The sequence below is a fragment of the Haemorhous mexicanus genome, chromosome 28 (genome assembly GCF_027477595.1).
Source record: "Haemorhous mexicanus isolate bHaeMex1 chromosome 28, bHaeMex1.pri, whole genome shotgun sequence".
Lineage (NCBI taxonomy): Eukaryota > Metazoa > Chordata > Aves > Passeriformes > Fringillidae > Haemorhous > Haemorhous mexicanus.
Window position 1 is genome coordinate 4,700,501 of NC_082368.1, and position 22,684 is coordinate 4,723,184.

Genomic DNA, 22,684 nt, shown 5'->3' on the forward strand with positions numbered 1-22,684 from the left:
CCCTGGTGTACCAGTTCTTACTATCCATTTTTGGGATTCTTCATCCATTATTTTGGGACTTGTGATTTGTTTTGACAGGCTCATACTCAAATGGAAACCATTTGAGCTTGCAGAGATGAAACAGGTGGGTGAATGTGTCCCTGTGTACTCACAGATGGACTTTTGTCTCTATTAAATGTAATTCTTTGTGGGAAATGAGAACATTTCTGCTTTAAATTTTTTTGGAGCTCCAAAACTGTCCCTGAAATTTATTCAGATAAATAGTGTGTCTGTTTGTAATTTTTGGAATTAAACCAAATCCTGTGTTGCAGGGTTTTTGTTTGTTGGAGACCTGTCAAACTCATGAGATTTCTACATTAATTTTGGGATAGTTTGGATGTAACTTTTATTTTCTTAAATAAAGGGAAGGAAAAAACTGGCATATCATATTTATTGGCTTTTGAAAGACAGTTACCAGTCCTAGCAAGGATTTTCCTTGGTGCTGTTTTCAAGACAAACCCTATCTGTCTTATTTTGACACCCAACTGTCTTTCCTTTTGACAGAGCAGAAATTGCAATAGAGATCTGCAGAGAATCCCATGTGTTTCCCTTGGTGGTGGTGTGAGGTTTTTGCAGAACCTTTAGAATTTGCTCTTCCCAAGGGTATTTTTATTTGCATCCAGGCTGTTGGACTGCTCAGCCTTGCAGAGGATGTGGTAAACATGTCATCACAGCACTGGAGCTGGGAAAAGGTGATAATAGCTCTACATTTCAGACTTGTGTAGATGCTTCAACAGAGGGAGAGCCTCAAAAGTTTCTCTCGTGTGGATAGTGTTTAAAAAGGCAAAAAAATTGCCTTTTACCTCCATGGGTTTTCAGACGCTCAGAGAGAGAAATTGTCCTTATTTCACACTGGGGCTGCACAAAATGGAGCATCTGTCACGATTACACTTCTGGTGTGTGAGAATTTTTAATTTTTAGACGTAGCTAAGAGGTTTCTATAGCAAGAGGAGGTGGTGTAGAAAGCCTCCTGTGGAGTTAAATCAGGCCATCACTCTTTTTCCCTTGGCTACGTTTTCCTCCTACTCTGGAACGTGCCTTCAGAGGTGTCCTGTGCACTGGAGAGCAGAAAGGAACTCCCAGGATGTTTTCTAAGGAAAAGGCCTGGGTGTGTTCTTTGGGCCTCTCCTGCTTCTGTCACAGCAGGACAACCCATTTTGGAAACTTCTTCTTGTGTGAAGAGGGGATGACCACACGGAGGTGTTGGGTTGAGTCACACCCCCAGAGATTGAGCATTACTTCTGCAGAAGTTAATTTCTGATGGGATTTGTGCCTGGCTGGCTCTAACCATGCAGGAAACCTTGGTCAGGTTCAGTTAAACTCCTCATGGTCTTATCCCCAAGTCTGGGATGATGGGGTGTTCCAGCACAGCATGAGCAGGGTGCTGCTGGGGTCACTGCAGAGTCACAAGTTTTCATCACAGATCCCGTGACTGATGCTCAAACCATGCAGGAGGTTGAGGATTGAGCTGGATCTTTGGCTCTGGACCATTGCTTTGGCACTTCTCTTTCCTTGCTCTGTGGTGCTTTTCCTGGAGCAGCTGTTGATGCTCAGTAATTCCTAGATAGCCTGGAGCTAGATAGATTTCCTAGATTCCTAACTAGAGGAGCTGCAAGAAAGATGGAGAAGGAGTTTATACCAGGGCTTGTGATGTCAGAATAAGGGGAATGGCTTTAAACTGGCAGAGGGTGGGTTTAGATTGGATATTAGGAAGAAATCCTTCCCTGCACTGGTGGGCAGGCCCTGGCACAGGTTGCCCCATCCCTGGAAATGTCCAAGGCCAGGTTGGACAAGGCTGGGAGCACCCTGGGACAGTGGAAATTGTCCCCACCCCTTTGGAAAGCTTAAACTTGAAATTTTTACAAGCATTTCCTATGCAGAGATGAAGGCAGGATTAGGACAAAACAGGTTTTATCCCTGTTATGCTTTTCTTTTTATCTTCTCAGCCATGGAAGTGAGTAGGTGTAAGTGAGAAAGTGGTTTTCTGGAAGGGAAGTCACCAGATGGGTGTGTTTCTGTCAATAAATGGTCCTGGCCCTGTTGCATGTCATGGCTTTCAGCTTGGAAAGGGGCCCTGCAGGTGCTGCCTTCCCATTATTTACACTTCAGTGTCCCCTGGTCCTGGGACATTGGTGGGGTCACAGGATTCATGTGCACCAAAGCCTCAGAGAAGTTTTGGGTCTTGAATCCGCTCATGATGAGGAGCGTGGCACTCCTGTGTCAGTGACAGTCTGCTTCAGCCATCTGTGTTCACACAAATAATCTCATGGTTATTAGGTAGTTCAGTTAAATCCTTGAGGCATGCCATGTGTCCTTGTCCCTGCTCCTCTGTGGAAGGAAAGGATGAGGAGCAGTCCTCACTCCTCAAAAGAGAAAATTCAAACAGCTCCTTTAATTTTGCAAGGAAATGAAGAGTTGGAGGAGCAAATAAATTACTGAAAACTACAGATGGCTGCATTAGCAATTTCCTTAGGTAAAACCCACCTTGTAAATGCAGCATGATGCAGTTTTTCAAGTGTTAACAAACAAGTTCAGCTAATTCAGGCTTGTGCCTTGCCAGATAAGCAGCTTCATTTTAAGGATAGAATATTCTGTGACGCTGCTACCAGCGGAGCAATGGGGATCCTAAATCCAGTTTCATATGAATGGAACACTTCTGCATATGTGTCAGTGTAATTACAGCTCTGGTGGTATCAGCTAACCCAACTAAATTAGTTTTAGCATCACTAAATTTGAGTGACTTGCACAGAAATAAAATTACCTTAGCTGTTCTTAATCTCTTGCCTTTATTTTAGAATGCTGTTATCAAGAAGTGAATTTATATTGGCTTGCAGCTGTTTGCTCCTGGTCATAAACAGTGGTTTATACAGTGAACAGGATCCAGTCTTGGGATTACTTGGGCTGGGAGTGGTCAGATATTTTACAGTTTACTCTTCTCTCTTTTATGGTTACAATATCCTGGTTTGATCTTCAGGATATGGTGGGAGAATGAATGAGATTTTGTTTACATGCAGCTTAGGCTTGCTGCTGCCCTTTGCCCTGCCACTCCTGTCCCAATTTAATTTGCTGCTATAATTTGATACCCACCTTTGATCATTCTTGGCTCCTTGTAAAATCCTTCAGCAGTGCTCTTGCAGTGCTGTCTAGAGTGCATTTGTTGTTATTTTTCAGTTCTGTCCCAAACCCCTTGTGAAATAAACGGGGCAGGAGATCTTTCTCCTTTTTAATGCCTTTATTAAAAGTGATCAGCTCAGGTTGGGAGGCAGGATGGGTCCCTGGTCATGCTGTAATCATTCCCAGGGGTGGCTCGGAGGAGGAGGAAAGTGCAGCTTTGTGCACTGGGAGGCAGAGCTGGGGGTCCTGTCCTCAGGAGAGCAGTGGGGATACCCCTTGTTCCCTTTTTTGCTTTGCCCCTCAGGGTCCTGGCTGGGGCAAGGGCCAGCCAAGGTTCTCAGAGTCTCTGCAGGCTCTGGACCTTTGTCCTCGTGTCCAGACATCCCCTCGATCTCCCAATTCTGGGTTGGCTCGTTGCTTTAGGGTTTTCCTGGGTTTGGTGGGGTGCTCTCTCGTGTCATTCTGGGTCTGGGGTTATTTTGCATGTCCTCTGATGTCCCCTCCTTGCACTGCCCACAAGGGCCATCCCTTCTGGATGATACAAAAAGGGGAATTCTCAATAATAGAGGGTTAATGACCAACTCTTGATGAGTGATTACTCAATGAAGTTAACAAAGAACTCTGCCAGCAGCCAGCTCCCAGCTCAACTTGTAACTCTGCAACCTTTTTTTAAAAAAAATGGGTAAACCCTTTTTTTACTCATAACACCTCGTGCAGGTTTTAATTTTTTACTGCTGTAATTACAGAGAATCAGAGCAGTGGGTAACTGCAAAGATGGGGTGGCAGAGCTTTGTCTGGGAAGGTAGAGCAGGTCAGGGAAGCAAACTGGGCTGAGCAGGAGGAGCAGGAGGTGGCCGAGGGTGCTGGATTACTTCTCTGCTGGATAACTGCTCATTTTTAACTCCCTTAGCACCAGGCAGCTGGCAGGTGGTGGTTGTGGCATCCAGTGCTGAAAAGGGCTTGGAGGGAGCTCTGGGTGTGAGTGTGGAACATCTTAATAGGAGGAGCTCTGGAGGGCAGAGTTAATCACAGAATGGTTTGGATTTGAATCACAGAATGGTTTGGATTGGAAAGGACCTTACAGGAATGCAGTTCCCCCCCTGCCATGGGCAGGGGCACCCTCCTGTGCAATGGAGAGAATTGCAGATTTGCAGAGTGAAGGGACCTCAAAGCTGTTCTAGAAGAGCTTTGTGAGAGAGTAAAACACAAAGAGAGATAAACTGCATTTCAGAGCTGTTTGCATTTCACTTGCTCTTTTCTTCTGTGGGAAGAATCATCAGTTAAAGATATTTTCTCTTTTTCTAGTGCCTTGAGCTAAATTAAGCTGTGTCAGTGTCCAGAGAAGATTTGACTGGCCTGTTCAGCATAGACCATTTTAAAAAGCCCCCCACAGAAGCCCCTTGGTGGGCACACAGTGCCACTGGGCAGCTTTCCCTGAGCTTCATGCAAGAGAGAGGGAAATGAGATGGCTTTGGTAGATGCTTGCTTGGTTTCTGATTTCTGTCTGCTTGAGAGTTTAGCTTGAAATCTGAGCATTGTTAGAAATTGGTGTAACAGGTTCTTTCTAACCAGTGAATGACCAGGTTTGCCTATAATTTGATTATTTGCTGCTCTCTGTAGACTAAATCTCCTTTGCAGTACATCCAGGTCCTTTTTGGACATTTTCCCTCATTTTTAGTGCCAGTGCAATATCTGAGTCACTGAATTACAGAAAGAAGTCCAGGACAGTAGGAGATGGAATGGGAATAATGCAATTCAGCCCTTGTGTTTTGTAGTATTCTCCTCTCATCTGTTTTAAATTTAACATTTAATGAAATAAAACTGTTGGGGAAAGGGATACAAGGGGTTGAGGAATTCTTTCCCCTCCAGCTCTTCCCTGTTTCTGTCTTTGGAGGATCTTTGGGGTATTTGAGCACATCTTACATAGGCTTAAAATGTTGATGACGTGGTTTCATCCCATAGTCCCAGCTCTCCAGCCACTCTATTTATATTTTTTTTTAGTGCAAACAAAGTCTGAAACTTCAAGAGTGACAGCAACAGAAATTTATGGCTTGTTTTCATAACAGGATGACTTAGAAATGTGGAGCAAGTGGTGCTGCCTTCCTTTCTCTGCTTTCATCTTCCTCATCTCACGCACAGGGCTCTACCTTGAGTCACAGATGAGGAATTTCTGCTAAAAAAGGAATTCTGAGAGGCTTCAGAGGATGCTGAAAGGAAGAGTTTTCGATGGGAAATGACATGGAGAAGTGTGCAGTGTGCCACAGCTCCAGGGAGTCAAAAAGACTTGATCAGTTTGGATGGGGAGAGGAAAGGAGGAGAGTCCCATCTCTTCCTGCCATATTTATTTATTAATTAAAGAACTTCTTTCTCCTCAAAGCTATCCCCTACATGGACAGAGACTTGTTGGCAGCCCATGCTGGGAAAAAAGCCTTATCTAGGGGGAAAGTGAGGGTGTGGTTTTCTTCTGGGATCAATAATAGGAGCAGCTTTCTTCCTGAGGCTTGCCAGAATATTCCAGGGAGCATCTGCTCAGGGCATTGGCACTGGGATGCTCCAGATCTGAACCCTTTGGGCTGAGCTGGGGGTGGGGACTTTGCTGGCTGGTGTCTCCAGCAGTGCTAAACTTGATGGAAAAATCACTGTTCCCCTCCCCTGAATGACAGGAAATTGTTTATAATAATAAGCAAAATGGAAATTGAGCTGAATTCAGCCAGGTTGGTGTTTTAGGAGGAATTATTTTCTCTCTGAATATATAAATGTATTGTAGGCATCATTGTATTGCCTTTATTGAACACTTCAGGCAGAAATCTGTATTATTTTATTCTACATATATTTAAAATTCATACAAGCCTTTTCACAACCAGGTGATTTTTTCCCTTGAGCATCGATTTAAGGATGTCTATTCAGACAGAAAATCATTCTGATCAATTATTTGGGAGGGTTTGTAATAATCTTGGTTAGGTAGGTAATAATTTGATTTATTTGTACTTTTTCAGAAGACTCATTCCTTTTTGAGGTCACTGAACATATTCTTGCTGATATTTTCTGTGCCTTGTTCATCTGGAGAGAGACAGAGAGGAGGAAAGAATGTTCCAAGAGGTTTCTGGTCCCATGGGATTGCAGAATCCTCTGCTTTGGAGAAGGTTGCTCCTCAGTTTTGCGAAGGAAAAATCAATTTCAGGGGCAGTAATGGGCAAAGCCTTTGTGTTACACACATCTACAGTTCAAAGAAGAATTTCTACATGAATTTAGTTGCTTTTTTGAGCTCTCCCATTGCTTGTCCTGCTATCACCAGCTTGCTGAACTCTCTTCCTGCTTTTATTTATTCTTTTCCTCTTTCCACCTATGTTTCCTTCCATTTTCTTGTTCCAGGGCCTTATCTCCTAAACTAAACATGTTTTCTGAAAGTTTTGGAACAAGTGTGATGTTTCCAGACTACACATTGTTCTCACTCTTTTCTGTGCTGCCCTGCCCTCGCTGCTGTGATAATGTGGGGTGAGAGGAGAGAGGCTGGGGAATGGAATTTAAAAAGCTTTTTTAGTCTCAAATAATAGAGGAGGATAAAAAACTGTTACACAATGGATTCTGTAAAATAATACTGGATTATGTAAAGAGGATGTTCACCTTCATTGTATGTATTGTCACTGGTCTAATTTTAATTTTAAAAAAATACATATGCACCTTAAAATCCTCATTCCACACAGCTGGTATGTTATTTCTTCTGGTTTCCCAGAGAAGCTGTGCCTGCCCCATCCCTGGGAATGTTCATGGCTGGGCTGGATGGAGCTTGGAGCAAGCTGGTCTAGTGGAACATGACAGGTTGTGGATCATTTTTTTAGGGTCTTTTCTAACCCAAACCCTTCTAGGGTTCCAGCAAAATAAATCATGTGGTCCACAATTTCCTCTTTTTGGCCAAATAAAGGCTCCTTTGGGCCAGAGGGAGGAGCAAAGCTTCATGCCCTGTGTTTTGTGGGTGGGTTTTGTGCAGCTGGGCTGAACGTGCCAGTTATTTGTTCCAGGAGCTCTGTGGATCAATAACTCTGCAGCACTAAAAACATTTCAGTTGGAGGGAGGCTTCAATAAAGTCAGCTCTGCACAGCACTGCAGAGCTGCTGGGACACTTCAAACGTGAGGCAGGCTCTGGCATGAGTGAAAGGTGGGAAGGGAGGATGCACTGAGCACCCACTTTTCCTCTCTGCAGAGCCAGCCTTCCAAAGTTTGCTCCCTGTTCTTAAAGAGAGCCTTGAAAAGCCAGGCTGCTGACATTGCAGTTCCTAATGAAATCCTTTCCCAGTGATGTCTGTCCAGAATCCCAGACCTGGTTTGGGTGGGAGGGACCTTAAAACCCATCTGGTCCCATCCCCTGCCATGGCAGGGACACCTCCCACTGTCCCAGGCTGCTCCAAGCCCTGTCCAGCCTGGCCATGGACACTTCCAGGGATCCAGGGGCAGCCCCAGCTGCTCTGGGCACCTGTGCCAGGACAAGGAAAGACACTGGAAGGCTGCAGAAAGTGTCAGAAACGAGGCAGCTAATTCAGTTTTCTGATTGCTGGCCCTGCTAAGGGGTTTGCATTGCATGGGTCATTCCTACCCTGGAATAAACATCACTTTCCTTGTGCTGGCAAAGTCAAATGAGAGTTTTATTTGCATCAACAGAAGGATTTTCAGTTTTGTTCTGCTGGCTTGGACGCCAGTGGGGATTAATCCCTCTAAGAAGTGCAGAACTGGCCCCAAAAATGTGCAGTGTTGGTTTGAAATAACATCTCAGCCACTGAAATTGGAGTTCCTTCTTCAGCAGGAGCAAATATATTTGTCATCAAGCATTGGCCTGTGGGGTGGACACAGATCAAGGGCTGCTGGCACCAGGTGACAGACACAAGGTTGTGACTCTAGGCTCCATGAAATCAACATGCTTTTCTGAATTAAATGCTGGTTTTGCAGTTCTGGAAAGCCAGTGTTGCTGGTGACTGCCATCTCTACTCCATCCATGATATTTTTAGAACTGGTTATTGCAGACATCCTTTTCCTGGTGTTCTTGGAAAACATAGTTTTCTCTGCTCAGAAAACTCCAGTTGTGTAACACAAGGGCTGTTTCTGTGCTGGTTAACACCTGGAGTTGGTCAGTTGCACACAGAAAATCCTTACAGCAATAAGAGGCCTAAAGGACTGAGCAGGTACAGAATACTTCAAACAATTGTTTCATGCTTTTGTCAGTTTTTATAATTTGTGCCAGAAGCTCATCCCATGACTCTGATCACAAGATTTGCCTCTGCTCTCAGGAAGGGGTTCAGGACCAAGGCAAAGCACTGTGCCTTGAAAAGCCACTTTGATAAAAAGATCAGAGTTCCCCATTAACATTTGGCTGCAGAGTGTCAAACCAGATTTTAGAGTTTATGATATTTCCATTTGTTATTTATTCCAGTAGAAGGCTAATGCCCAAATCTGAATCTGTCAGGATAATCTTCATTTGAACACGAGTCAGAGGTGCTTAATTCTTGTACATGAAAATCCTCCTCTCCTGTAATCGGGTTATGGGTGAGTTAGGAGGAGTTTTTGTCTTTTCCACTCTTAGGGGATTTGTAAGAACAGAAACTCTTCCTTCTGTGATTTTTCCCCACCTGTATTTACATGGGGAGGATTGTATTGACTTGAGCCTTTTAAAGTAAACTGTTGTCTGTGAGTCATGGTGTGTCTTGGCTGGTGGAAGTGTGTTTTTAGGGCTCAAATCATGCTTTTGAGGGAACAAAAACATAATAAAATAGATGCCAGGCCAGACTGGACAGTGCTCTGGTGTAGTGGAAGGTGTCCCCTGCCCCGTTCCAGGGAGTGGAACTGAATGAGCTTTAAATTCCCTTCCAACACACCCCAGTCTGTGATTTTGTGATGCTGTGAAATGCATTAAAATTCTGTGTATGGCTGAAACTGCAGTATATGGAGATTTCACCACATTGGTGACAGGATGTTCTTTGATCAAGAGCAAAAATGGTGGATCAGTTTGTTGGGTGCAAGATCCACATCCGTGGTCATCAGTCAGGAATTAGTGGGGCAGTGGGCACCTCAGTGAGGGGTAAAAGAGATCCAGAGAAAATGTAGAAATAAAACCCAAAGAAAGGGAGGTCAATCCCTTCCTTACAGGTGAGAGGCACTGCTCAGTGCAGATCTGCCAGAGCAGGCAGGTCCTGCATCCTGCACTGACCTGTGTGCCCACACAGCAGGTGGGGTTGTGATCACATCGCCCTCTCTGTGCTTATTAAAATTCTCCTTCCTCTTTTTAAAAATACTTTTTAGTGCAGAACCTTCTAGTGACAATCCCATCAGTCATTAGCATTTCTTGCACTGTGAAAATTCTGTGGGTTTCGTGGTTTAGAACACAGTGAGCACTGCCACATGTGCATGGGATGATGCATGGTCCTGGTGGCAGCCAGAAAGGATAAAGAAAAGACAAGAAAAGGCTATTTTTAATATCTATTACAGAAATTACTGAGACTGTGGCAAAACATATTTATTAAAACTGCGATTACAAACTAAATATTAAAGGATTGACCAGTGCAGAATTACTTAAACAATTTCCAGGCCATAGCAATAATCTTTTCAATATTAAAATGTTTTCATTACATCAGGATCTGGCACAGGGTTGTTACTGGGAATGATTTTTCTCGTGTGTTGGCCACTTGGTGCCTGTGGGGTGTTTGTGTGTGCACATGTGGGATTTTTTCCAGGAGGGATTACACAGAATTCTCTGCTGGCTTGTAGTGTTCAGTATCAGGTTGTGTGTTTGAGTGGTGCTGCACATGATGCCCATGGGGGGAGAAGGGGCTGCAGGCTGTCCTTATCTTCCTGAGTTTCTCACATTCCTCCTGGCCTGCACAGCTCCTGTTCCACCAGCCTGGTGGGCTGGCAGGGAACGTGCTGGCAGTGTCTGACATTCCTGCAGGGTTTTGTGTGGAAAATGGAAGTGTGGTACCTGGTTTCCCTCAGCACATCCCCCCTCAGGTGCATCGAGAGGGGGCAGAGAGGAGGGGTTTGAGCACACCTGTTTTGGTGCAGGTTTGGGGGGTTCATTCTTTGCCTTTCTTCTGCTTCACGGGGACTTTATAGTGAAAAACCATGCCTCAGTCTGCATCTCTGCTTTGCACACTCCATTTAAAAAAAGTCTGGGGTCACTAATGTGTAGCTCAGTTTGAGTGATCTGGTTGTGCATTGTCTGTCAGGCTCCCCGTCCTTGGACCTTCTCAGCCTTTCCTAGCACACAGCAGCTCCCTAAAACCAAGATTTCCTGCTGCCTCAGAGATCAATCTCTGACCTGTTGAGCTTTTATTACAGGAGAAGCAAAAGAACAATCCCAATCTTTAGCTGCAGATCCCAAATTTAATTTGCAAGACAGGGAACTGGAAAGATAAATTATGTAACTGGAGGGGCAGAAGCCACTGACCCCCAGAATCAGTGCTGAGGGACTTTTCAAATTAGCCTTTCATTGTAATGGGAATGAGAATTTAACTTGGAAATGCACTGTGACAATCTCTGCATGGAACTTTTTCTCTAGTTCTCTTTTTCTGGTCTGGAATATATTTGAAGACTTTTACTAAACCACTTCTATTAGTTTTACTCCAAAAAAGATGTTGTACAGAATTGCATGTCTTTTAGAGTTCAGACTGTTAAAACGTGGAGATAATCCCATTTTTCTAGCTTTAGTGGTCAGTGATGCTTTGTTACAGACACTTTCACCTTTTCCCCATCCTCTATTAAGTCTCTTTTATGGATTTGCAAGGATAAAAGTGGAGTGCTTCTTTTTGGCTTGCACAGTGTTAGCTTTGCTCTGCTCTTTTGTGTTGAACACCAAACCTGTTTGGTCCAACAGTGAGACTGTCTTGAAATTGAAATTTTGTGTTCAAGGAAACAATTTCTGAGCATAGCATTTGTGTGTTCACTTCAGATATTTACAGTGAAATATTTAAAACCTGATGGGCTCTGTGTGCCTCTCTATGATCTTTGCTTTTCCACAGTTGCTGGCTGGATCCAGGCTCATTTGCTTCCTCTAAAAAAATTTAATAAAATAGGAGAAAAGAAAATGTTTTATAGTATCAGGAATGTGCCTCAGTGTTCACACACTTTAAAGTCAGCCTGTGCAGTTTGAAAGTTTAACCAAGAGCCATCTCCTTTGTAAAGAATGCAGATAATTTTTTTTCCTGGCAAAAAAAAAAAAAAAAAAAGGTAACCTGATATGAGTCTGACAGTGTCGTTTAGTTAAGTGCTTCCATCTGTTGCTTGCTATTTCCCTTACTCATGACCTCTCTCTTTCTCTCCCCTCCTTCTCCTTTAGCCCCTCTGAGGAAAGCAAAGTTTGTTGAGAGCCCTCGAATCCCAGAGTCCGAGCTTGGCTCCCCAACCCTGTCTGCCCAGAAGCTGGACGTTGATGCCTTCTGCCCTGGTAAGCTGCATGCAAAGGCTCTGTGCAAACAGGCAGAAAGACTTTGTAAATGTATAATGTGCCTCCTTTGGCTAGATGCTTGGTTGGACCTTCCCTGACCAAGTTTCACTGTCTTGGAAATTTGAATAAGCATTAATTTCTGGTCACTGCCCATTTACGTTTGTTTCTTGCAATTTTGCATGTGGCTGCTATCTCCTCAGAATAATTTAGAGGGTCTAGGGAGTTGCTTTTGAGAAGATAAAAATGAGTCAGTAAACATACTTGCTTTAAATTTCATTTTTAATGCTGGCCTGCAGAGAGGCTGGAATAAAACCACATCTCAGAAACATCATTAACTCAGCTAAAGCAAAACTGTGGGACCTTGTTACCTGCATCAAGGAATTTTGGGGTGTTAACTTTTATTTTGTTAAGAAATACCTTCTAATTGATGGATGCTGTGGCAGTTGCTCTGAAATGCATACATGTTGCTTGAGGCCCCTGGTTGGAAAATAAATAAAGTGGGTCATGTCCCTTCCTGGCTCAGCCCTGTTCGTGTCTGTCAGCTCGGGCAGGCTTTACCTAAATCCCCCAAGCCCCAGCAAACCCAGCACGTGTGAGTGCCTGGAATCTGCAGCTCAGGATCATTTCCACTTGTGGAAACGTGGAAGTGGCAGCCAGGGGAAGGCTAGAGACTGTGGAGGTGCTGGGAGAAGGCTGAAAACAGCAGCAAGTGTTGTGGTGGATTCTGTGCTGAATTCTGCAGATTCTTCCCCTGGCTTTCCTTTTATGAACCAAAGGGATCTGTACTCACTGTAGGCTTTGGATGGAAAAGGAATGTTTAATCTGTTGAAATGGTGTGCAAATGTGTGACATCTGCCTCTGAAATCTCCAGCTACAGTCACCAAGGTCATGTTAATAAATGACTGTGGGATCAGGGTGTTGCTTATTCCTGTGGCTGATGAATTTGTAGAAGAACCTGTAGAGTGCTCAAAATTGGAGGAATTAATTGAATGTTGTCCAGATTTTAAATGTGGGCTTTCTTGAATGTATTGTCTGAAGGAGAAGTTGTCTCAGAAAATCAAAAGACAGTTCCTGTGCTTGGCAGTGCCTCATTTGAGACCACAGTTGCCTTGAAAAGTGCTGCTCCTTTTTCAATCATCATGAATTACAATTAAAATTGTGCTGCTGCAGCTCTTTTTTCTAACTGAATGGCTTCAACTGTCATGTTTATAATTGTTAATAATTATAAACTTATTATGATTGCATCCACAGAGAATTATCATTGCATTGTAAGATTAAAAAAACCATAAATTCCACATTCCCACACCCAGACATGTGCCTCCCCTCTTCCAGAGCTTTGGAGGGCAGGACTCCTGCCAAGCCCAGGGATGGGCTTTGACAATGGGATCTGCAATTGCTTTAATTTCTTTTTCTGCTGTTTGATCTCCTTCTCTTGCTGATAGTTTAGTGATCTGAGAGGAAAAGTGGAGTTTTGTACTGCCTTGAAGTGTCGTTAAAGGAACATGAAGTGTCATTAAGGAAGGAAAAAAGTGACAATGGCAGAGTTGTCACAGTGGAACCAATAAGGTTGGAAAAGCCCTTTAGAGCCATCGAGTCCAACTGCAGACCCAGCTCTCCCAAGTCACCATGAGACTGTGTCCCCAAGTGCCACCTTGGTGTACTTGGAAAAGGGAGATGAGAGCAGAGCAGTGCATGCCAGGGAAGAGCAGGGACTTGGAGTCAAGGTAGAAATGGCACCTTGGGGATTCAGTTTGTTTCACTTTCCTCAAATGTGACCCCAGGGACCTGTTAGGGAGCTGCTCTCTTCATGTGTGCCTTGTCCAGGGATTGTGGCCAGGGTTGTATTGGCAGATGGGACAGGCAGGGGGAGAGGGGAGGATAGAATCCATTGGGGAAGGATTTCTGAAGCTGTTCATGGAAGAACTGCCCAGATTTATGGATCCTTCTGTGAAAGTAGCAGTAGTGTGGGGCCTGGAGGTTTTGCTGTATTCTGGAAGGCTGGATTCCAAGCTGGAGATACACCTTGGAAGAAGTAGGTGGTTGGGGGAGAATCCTTGTGTAAAGAGGGAGAGAAAGAGAAAGAAAGAAAAGAAAGAGAAAGAGAAAGAAAAGAAAGAGAAAGAGAAAGAAGAGAAAGAGAAAGAAAGAAAGAAGAGAAAGAGAAAGAAAGAAAGAAGAGAAAGAGAAAGAAAGAAAGAAGAGAAAGAGAAAGAAAGAAAGAAGAGAAAGAGAAAGAAAGAAAGAAGAGAAAGAGAAAGAAAGAAAGAAGAGAAAGAGAAAGAGAAAGAAAGAAAGAGAAAGAGAAAGAAAGAAAGAGAAAGAGAAAGAAAGAAAGAAGAGAAAGAAAGAAAGAAGAGAAAGAGAAAGAAAGAGAAAGAGAGAAAGAAAAGAAAGAGAAAGAAAAGAAAGAGAACGAGAAAGAAAGAGAAAGAAAAGAAAGAGAAAGAAAAGAAAGAGAAAGAAAAGAAAGAGAAAGAAAAGAAAGAGAACGAGAAAGAAAGAGAAAGAAAAGAAAGAGAAAGAAAAGAAAGAGAACGAGAAAGAAAGAGAAAGAAAAGAAAGAGAAAGAAAAGAAAAGAAAGAGAGAAAGAAGGAAAAGAAAAAGAAAGAAAGAAAGAGAGTGAGTTGTGGTCAACTCCCAGGAACCAAAGGGGACGTAGCATCCAGCTCCTGATGGGAAGGTGGAGGAAGAGTCCTCCTCTGGATCATGGCAAAGCTTCAGGCACTGCTTGGAATCAGTTTTCCAAGGAAATACAGCTCCTCTCTTCTGTGCTAGGCTTACATTAACCCTCTTCTAAAACTCGTGGTGCCTCCTGTGAAGATGTAGCACACCGTGCTAAATCCCGAGCGTTTCCAAGAATAACGGTGTGAGCTGAAAGAAGGAAAGGAATTAGGCTGATGATCTGCCTGGCAATGGAGGGGAGGTGGAGTGGTTTTTAATGTGATCCCTGACAAAAAAATGTAATTAATTATACACTTGAAAGCAGTTTAAAACACTAAATAGCAAAGAAAAGAGAGCATGAGCTACTCTGCATATATACGAATAACGATCTCAGTTTGAGATGCCGAGAGGTGAGATTTTGCTCAGTATCAAAATGTTTATTTTAAGGTTTCAGGCAAATTGCAGCACATTCCAGGGAGGTGGTTTCCTGAGCAACTGCAGTGCCCCTCCTGCTGCTGGGGGGAAGATTTGCTTGTGACATCTTCAGTGTGAGTCAGTGTGGGGGAGTGACGTGCTCCCGACGTTCCAGTGCCGAGGCAGGAGAAGGAAGATCTCAATACTGAGTGGTAGCATGTAGGGACATCATTCTAATACCAAGCACAAATAGTGAAGTTTTAAGCTTGGTATAATTTCTATTTCATTTTTTATTCCATTCATTGTATAGAGAAAAGAATGTAGATACTTAAAAATTAATAAATCTTCTTAAATTCATTTCATATTTTATAGTTGTTGCAGCTAAGATGATGGCAAGAAAAAGCTGTTCCATGACTTTGAAAAACCCTTTTCTACCAGAATTATCACAGAATAAGCTGAGTTGAAAGGGACCCACAAGCATCATTGAGTCAAATTATGTTTCTGTAGATGTTTTTAGTTGCAGAGGTTGTTCAGGTTTCAGTCCTTGACTTGAAGTGTCCCTGGTGGAGATGGAGTTCCTTGTCTCTTCCCTGTGTGGGTAATGAGGCCTGGCACAGGTCTCCCATCCCTGGAAATGTTCAAGGCCAGGTTGGACAGGGCTTAGAGCAACTGCTCTAGTGGATGCTGGAACTGGATGAGCTAAAAGGTCTCCTCCAACCCAGACCATTCTGTGACTCTGTGGCTTTGCAGAGACCTTATGAGGAGGGTCTTGGAAGGTTTCTGATCCACCTTCCCTCCCTGTCTCTGCTCCAGTCCTGCAGGCACTGTTCCACAGAGGCATCTGTGTTTTCCCTCCTGTCAGCCCTCTGAAGGCAGGGAGGCTGGGGTGAGCCCTCACATCCATCATTGCTCTTCAAGGATAACGTAGAATAGCAGGAATTGACCTTGTCAAACCCTTTTGCAGTGATTCTGGTGACTCAGTTTCATGTGTAGGGGTTTTCCCCCACTTTATCACACCTCACTCCTGCCCAGAGGCACTGCTTGCATGGTGAACACTGTCCTGGTTCTTGGTTCTTAATTGTAGTCACCAGGGCATCTTTTTTTGGAGCTGCTTTTTGTTTTTCATGGTAGCTAAAACATGTTTTGACTTCTAAGTGCTCAGAAAATCTGTTGGAGATGGATGGTGCTTTCAGGTAGTGGCCTTTAGCCTCAGATTAATGTTTGCAGTTGCATTTTATGTAATTTATTACCTTGGTGTTGTGTTCCAAAGGCTAAATCTGTTATGACATTATCTTTTAATTTGATTAACTCCTTCTTCAGAAATGTTGGGACCCAGATCTTGAGTGTCTGGTTTGCTTGCTGCACGTTAGGCTGGCAGGCATGTGTTTTCATCCCTGACTGAGTTAGGAATCACTGCGGTGCTCCTGCCACAGACAGGGAGGGGAGTGATTTACCATGGCAGCAGCACTTTGTTCATCTCAGTGCTCCTTTTTCTCTTCCTTTGGTTATAGAATCACCGAGCTTGGCATCTGCTTGCTGCTGCTTCTCTCTTTTATGGTGTAAAATGTGTATTTTTCGTTTTACACTATCCATGTGTTTCTCCTAAACACAACAAAATGCTGCTCAGGTCTTAGAAAAAGCCCTTTAAAAGGGAATGTGGGAACCAGCACTCCTCTCTGATTTTTTTTATTGTGAAAATACAGGCACTGAGCCAAAAAAATCCTACAAAACCCCAAACAAATGCAGCCAGCAGGATTCTGGTCCAACCTCTGTCATATTGAACAGCAATGAACTGGGGGGAAGGAGAGGAAATAATCAAACCAAGCGTGATCTGACCAGTGGTTTTACTGTTGAATCTTGTGGTTGTCCCAGCACTGTCAAGCCCACTGACCTGAAGGGAATGGGAAATCACTGTGATCAGCCCTAATTGCAGAAGAGCCATAATTTGGCACACTGGTTGCCATGGGAGCAATTGACTTTTCTCCTGCTGTTCCTGGGAGGATGCTGTTGGTTCCTTCTGCTAGATCAAGAGGTGGAACCAGTTTCAGAATAAACTCGTGTGTTACAAAACAAGGCCCAGTCTGGTCTGGAATTCTGGATCAGAGGGAGGAATGTTGAGGGCATTGCTGGAGTCCTGGGTGTGAATCCCTTTGGGATTGGCCACGGACCAGCTGCCATCAGGTGCCATCGAGTTTGCTTGAACTGAAAGCTGCAACGTGGAGAATAGTGGCAGGGTGCAGAGTTTAGGGTTTGTTGAATCTTACCAAAGCAGAGTTGTTCAAGATAAGAAGCAAAAATAATACTAATCCCATAGATTATTCCCTTATGTTTTAACTGTTAAATAACTGGAGACAACATGCTTTTCCTGAAGCTTCCTGGTGCAATCTTTTAATACCCAACCCTTACAGGGTTTGGGTTTGATCTACCTGGAGGAGAAAAAAAGGGAAAAAGGAGAGGAAAAGGCTGTAAATGATCCAAATTCTGTTTTTGTGCTGAACTGCCCAGCTTTAAAGTGTTGTGACTGCTTTCACAGATGTAACCTAGGTGGCTCCCGAGGTGTGTTTTGCTTCAGATACTTCAGCAGCAGCAGCCTAGCACCTCTGGCTGCCCATCCAGATGGATCCCAGGAATTTAAGGAGCTGTTTTGCCTCAGCAAGCAGCAGTGCTTGCTTTCAACTGATCTGTTGGGAAACAGTACCATTTTTGTGCTAATACTTTGGCTTTTGGAATATTTATAGCTTTCTGCCAGCAAATAAATATGTACATAAGCAAACCACCCCTGATGGTTTGGAAACTGCCAGCGCTGGGCCTGTGAGGATCAGTGTAAAACCTTGTCTTCCATATCTGAGCAGGTGGGGCAGGTTTCTCACTGAGTGACTCTGGCAGAGGAGTTTCCTCTTCTAGCACATTACTTTTTGACAACAGGAGCACTGATGCTCTTGAATTCCAGCAGGGTTTGGGTTGGGTGGCACCTTAAAGATCATGGGCAGGGACACCTTCTAGAACAAGTTGCTCCAAGCTCCATTCAGCCTGTTTTTGTCATAAAAATGTAGCTGGAGGAGAGGGGAAAGAAAGAGGAAGTGGTCAGTATTTCTACTTCTTTTTTTCCTGCAGTGTTTTGAGATGCTGTTATTTTGTTTCACCTCTTTATGGAGGCCCTCAGTATTCATTTTACCATTATTGTTAGCTATAACAATGGAAGAAAGGTTGGTTACATTTGTAGGAAACTGCTCTGTTCTTTTATAAGCCTGGTTCCCATGTCCCAGTGCCTGCGGATGAAAGTCCTTGAATTTCAGTGATGCTATGGAGAGCTGCCCATAAGTGAAAATATGCAGTGCTCTGAAAGCCACACCATGACTTGTGCTCTCTTGCCAGTTGCTGTGACTTCCTCACCCTCCCCAGGGTTGCAGAACAAGAACTTCTTTATTCTTATCTAGCGTGACTCTTGTTCCCCTGGTGAAACGGGCTTCAGTCGTCAGCATTCCCTCTGTCCCATCTGCTCTGTTCTCCAGGGCAGCACAGCTGCCCTTGGACCCTGAAGAAAGGAGCTCCACTTGTGCATAACCTCCTGTACCACAGTAGATTTTCCACCTCATTAAGCAGAATTTTTGACTTTTTATGTCACTAATTATTTAGCTCCAAATCGCTTGAAAATAATTACCTTGAGTCCAAACATGACCATTTTGGCCAGCTGCCAGTTTGAAAGTGCAGCCCTGCTTGTACCAGCCTGGCTTCACATTCCTCCAGTGCCCTGGAACTTACTGCAGGCTCCAAAATCCCTGTGTTTGGACTGAGGCTCTAGCAGCCTTCCTCCCCCACTCCTGAGCCTGCTGGTTTTGTTTCTGAGTTAAATCCCCCCTGGCTCTTCCATGTGTTCCCACGAGGAACCCCATCCCTGTGGGGAAGCCTTGTCCCACCACTTATGGTCAGCACTTGGAGCAGGTCCCTCTGCTGCTCTCCACTCCTGCTGGCAGAGTCTGCCTGGGGCAGCATTCCTGCTCTATTCCCATCTGTTCTTGGCATCTGTCTGGCCCTGAAAGAGGAGCTGTGGTGATGTGTGCAGTCACCTGCTGGTCTCTCACCTGCATCTGCCCCTTCAGTAACTTCAGTGGTGTTTCTCCACCTGCATTTTACAGATGAAATTACAGCTCCTCATCTGTGTAACTTCAGGGCACTGTGAGGACACTGTTGTTAGCATTCAGGAACACATAATCACGGAAAATGATTTTATACAGGTGCTGTTACTGAAGAGCTCTGGGTGTCAGGGGTACAGACCCAAATCTGACTCCAACATGGGTTCAGGTTGAACATACTTTTATATTCTACCCTTATATAACTTTCATGTTAATTATTAAACTTATATTGTTCTGTTGTATACATAGATTTCAGCCAAGCATAGCCTTAGATTAGGAACATACAGTTTCTTATGGTTCTTCTTATGATTATACAATAATTATTTTTAATTACTAAACAATCATCACATCTAACAATTACATCATTTATCATGCTTACACAGGTGAAATGCAAAGCTTAACATCTCAGAGTCTATCTTAACATTTTTCCAGGGCCCCACTGTCAGTGTGGGTGATTTTATTTGAGTGGGGTAAGATTTTCATAAATATAGTTTATGTTTTAGAGAAAGAACAAGATTTAAATTGATTTTATCCACATGGACAGTAGTCTTCCCTCTCCAGTCATTGAAGATACACAATTAGCAGCAGCCCTTGACATTGGTGCTGTTAGAAATTAGCCCCCAAAAGAATCAGAGAATATCAGACTGTGTTGGGCTGGAAGGGATCATTCCACCTGGTGCCAAGGGCAGGAAACCTTCCACTAGACCAGGTTTAAGCCCTGTTCAGTCTGACTTGTTATTTTAAAAACCGGCAACAGTAAATTAGTCTATTTCTGTAGCAGTTGTTACATCCAAACAGAACTTTTAAAGTCTTATTCAGGTATGTAATGGTAGGTTTTCAAGATTGTTGTCAGCGTTGTAAATGCAAAGACCATAATTTAGTCAGATTTTCTTTTAAGAAATTTATCCTGGGAACGTGGTAATAGATCAGATCAGGTAAGGACAAGGTCTTTGTGCTGTCTTGTCTCTTGCTGGTGACCTCCCACTTAACAGTGGTCAAAGGTGACAGTAAAGTGTCATTTGCCTGGCTAAACTTTTGGCTCATTTTCGTGCTTGTTTGGCTCATTTTTATGCTCATTTGGCTCATTTTGATGCTCGTTGTGTTTTGACCAGGCAAAGCTGCCTTGGAAGAAGGATAGGTGTTTGTCAAAATCCTCTTCTGTAGACTCTTCTCCCCAAGAAAATGAAGGAAATACTATGTTATATATGTATGTGAATATTTCTGAAAGTCTCCTGCAACTTTCTTTGTGCCCCTGTTGGTTGGCTGGGGTTGGCCTTACCACAGAGGGAACAGGTTTTTCAAAATTCTTGTCAGATTTCTACCACCTGATAGAAATAAATGATGCGAAAAATAAGAGGAAGGAATGTGAGAGGTTTTGAAAGAGAGATGCTGGAATTAAAGAGATTATTTGGGTGGTTGTGATGCAATATGCTGGTGGAGGTTAGGATTTTTCTTTTTTTTTTTCTTTCTCTCATGAAACTTTGTCCCACTTGTTGCTAAGAGACAATAACTACTGATACTGAAGAGAACAAAAGATGTGGCTGGGAAGAGGAGGAGGATGGAGAAGGGTGCAGCTGGCTACTCTCTCACCTGAGGGGTTTCTCTTTAAAAGGACGGCGATACTGCGGGAAGTGGGGCGAGGGAGGGACAGCGGGCCTGGAGGATTCGCTGCTTTGTCCTCCCACTGTGAGCTGCTTGGAAGAGCAGCTGCTGAACTGGGACTTTCATCCACCTGATGAGACTGGAAGGGACCTTGACCATCCCTTGGGATGCCTCGGAGGAGAACCGGGGCCCTTCCCTACAGGCGCATCTCCCCGGTGAGGCGGGTGCTGCAGAGGAGCCCGGCCGCCGCTGCCTCGGGCCTCTTGGCTACCCTCAAACCTGAAAGAAACAGGGCAGGAGATCTTTCTCTGTTTAGTGCCTTTATTAAAGGTGATCAGCTCAAGGTTGGGAGGCCCAACGGGTCCGTGGTTTCGCTGTCGTCGCTCCCAGGAGTGACTCGGAGGAGGAGGAGGAAAATGCAGCTTTGTCCACTATGGGGCAGAGCTGGGTGTCCTCTCCTCACGAGAGCAGGTGGGGGTATACACACCTGGAGCCCAATTTTGAGTTTGCAGTCTTGAGTCCTGGCTCCGACCAACATCTTCTAGGGCGAGGGACAGCTGAGGTTCTCAGCATCTCTCCGGGCTTCGGAACTCACCCCTGATGTCTAGACACTGCTTTGATCTCTTAATTCTGTTTTGGCTCATTGTTTTTGGGGTCTTTTCCTGGATTTGGTGGGGGGGTCCTGTTGCATTGCATTCTGGATCAGAGGTTACTTTCATATCAACTCCAAGGTCTCCTCCCTTCGCACCGTCTGGGGGGATGCCATCCTCCTGGCAGCAGGCAAGGGTGGTACTGAGAGAGGAGAATTCTCAACAATAGATGGTTAACAACTGATACTTAACAGGTGATTACAACATGCAACTAACAAAGCACTCCCCTCTACCAGAACTGGTTAAACTTGTAATTCTACAACCTTTGGGAAAAAAATGGGTAACCCTTTATTTGTTGGTAACAAAACCCAGCACCCCGTGTCCATCCGCCCCCCTTGGCTCCTGCTGAGGTTGCGGAGCTGTCTGTGACATTGTGTTTGTCACCGCCCGGGGTGTCCCTGCCGCTGCCCGCCCCCAGGGCCGTGCGGGAAGGGCGGCACAGCGCCCCCTGCAGCCGCGGGGCAGCCACGGCCCCGCCCGGCCGGCAGCCAGCAGCGCCCCTGCTGGCCGTGCCCGGAACTGCACCGGGGGAAGGTCGGCTCTGTGGCCGTGCCTTTAAAAATAGATTAGAAACTGTTGAAAAGAGATTAGATTAAAACTGGTGAGAAATAGTTGATAATTGGTAAGGATGTACTGTTAGTTAGGTTATGGTAAAAGGGTAGTTATAAGCAATGTGGCACTCAATGTAATACCCCTGAGTAAAGTGCACCACTTCCCAAACTTAACAAGCCATGACAGAACTGTAATGGGCCAATCGAGCACCTAAAACTGGATTTGCATGAAGGATCCAAAAAGAAACCAATCCAAAGGGACAAAAAGCAGGATAAAAAGGGTCACCTGACTCAGGGCAGCTGTGCTGCTCCACCTGGACCATGGGGGCCATGGCTGCTGAAGCAGCCCGAGTGCCGGCGCTGCAGCATCCTGGACGGGAGCGCTCCTGCTCGGCCCGTGGGCCCCCTGGCTTTGGGCCTTTCTTTTTCCTATAAGAAATGCTGAAATCACTTTAGTACCGGGAATCTGGTCCCGTTTCTATCAGTGCCAGAGCTGTTTGTTTGCCTTGTACTGGTGAAGAACTGGGGTTTCTTGTCCCTACCTTTGTCTGAAAGCCCTGTAATTTCAGATTACAATAATTTGGGGGGGAGGGGATCACATTCTCCATTCCAAGGGAGGTTCCCACCTTCCTTGGCAAACACCTGTCTTTCAAACCAAGACACATGCCTAATACTGCAAAACAAAATCAGGCTTTGGCAAACACATAGTCTTTAAGGGAGTGTTTCTTCTTTTTTGATATTAAAAAAGCCTTCTGTATCAATAAGAGTGTAATACTCTACCCTCAAATTGTCTGGAATAAAAGGTCAGTTTAAGACCTAAAAATAAAAACAAACAACTTTATTTGCCAGCCATGCCTTTGATGGATGGCCTTTGACATCCAGCGTTGGATGTCCAGAGCTGGAGCACAGCCCCATATTCATTTTTTTGGAGCTAAAGTGCCAAAAACTGTAAAGAAAGAAACAATTTCATCTCTGCTTTCCATCAGTGGGGAACTTACTGCTTTCCTGGTGTCCTTGATTTGTTAAAGAGCTCGGGAACATTTTTGGGGATCAAAGTGTAATCCTGCTTCAGAGAGATATTCCAGATGCCA

General features: G+C 44.4%; 1 protein-coding gene across 7 annotated transcripts in view; it reads left to right on the plus strand.

Moving 5' to 3' along the window:
• The window catches only part of TANC2 (tetratricopeptide repeat, ankyrin repeat and coiled-coil containing 2), a 163,573-nt gene that overhangs the window by 59,187 nt on the left and 81,702 nt on the right, over nt 1-22,684 (plus strand). For 5 of the 7 annotated variants that reach the window (XM_059868979.1, XM_059868982.1, XM_059868981.1 and 2 more), the window contains one exon: nt 11,474-11,581. The exons of the other annotated variants lie outside the window; for them this stretch is intronic. In XM_059868979.1, coding sequence (XP_059724962.1) covers nt 11,474-11,581 — 108 coding nt within the window. The remainder of the gene's footprint in view (nt 1-11,473; nt 11,582-22,684) is intronic. 7 annotated transcript variants of the gene reach the window in all.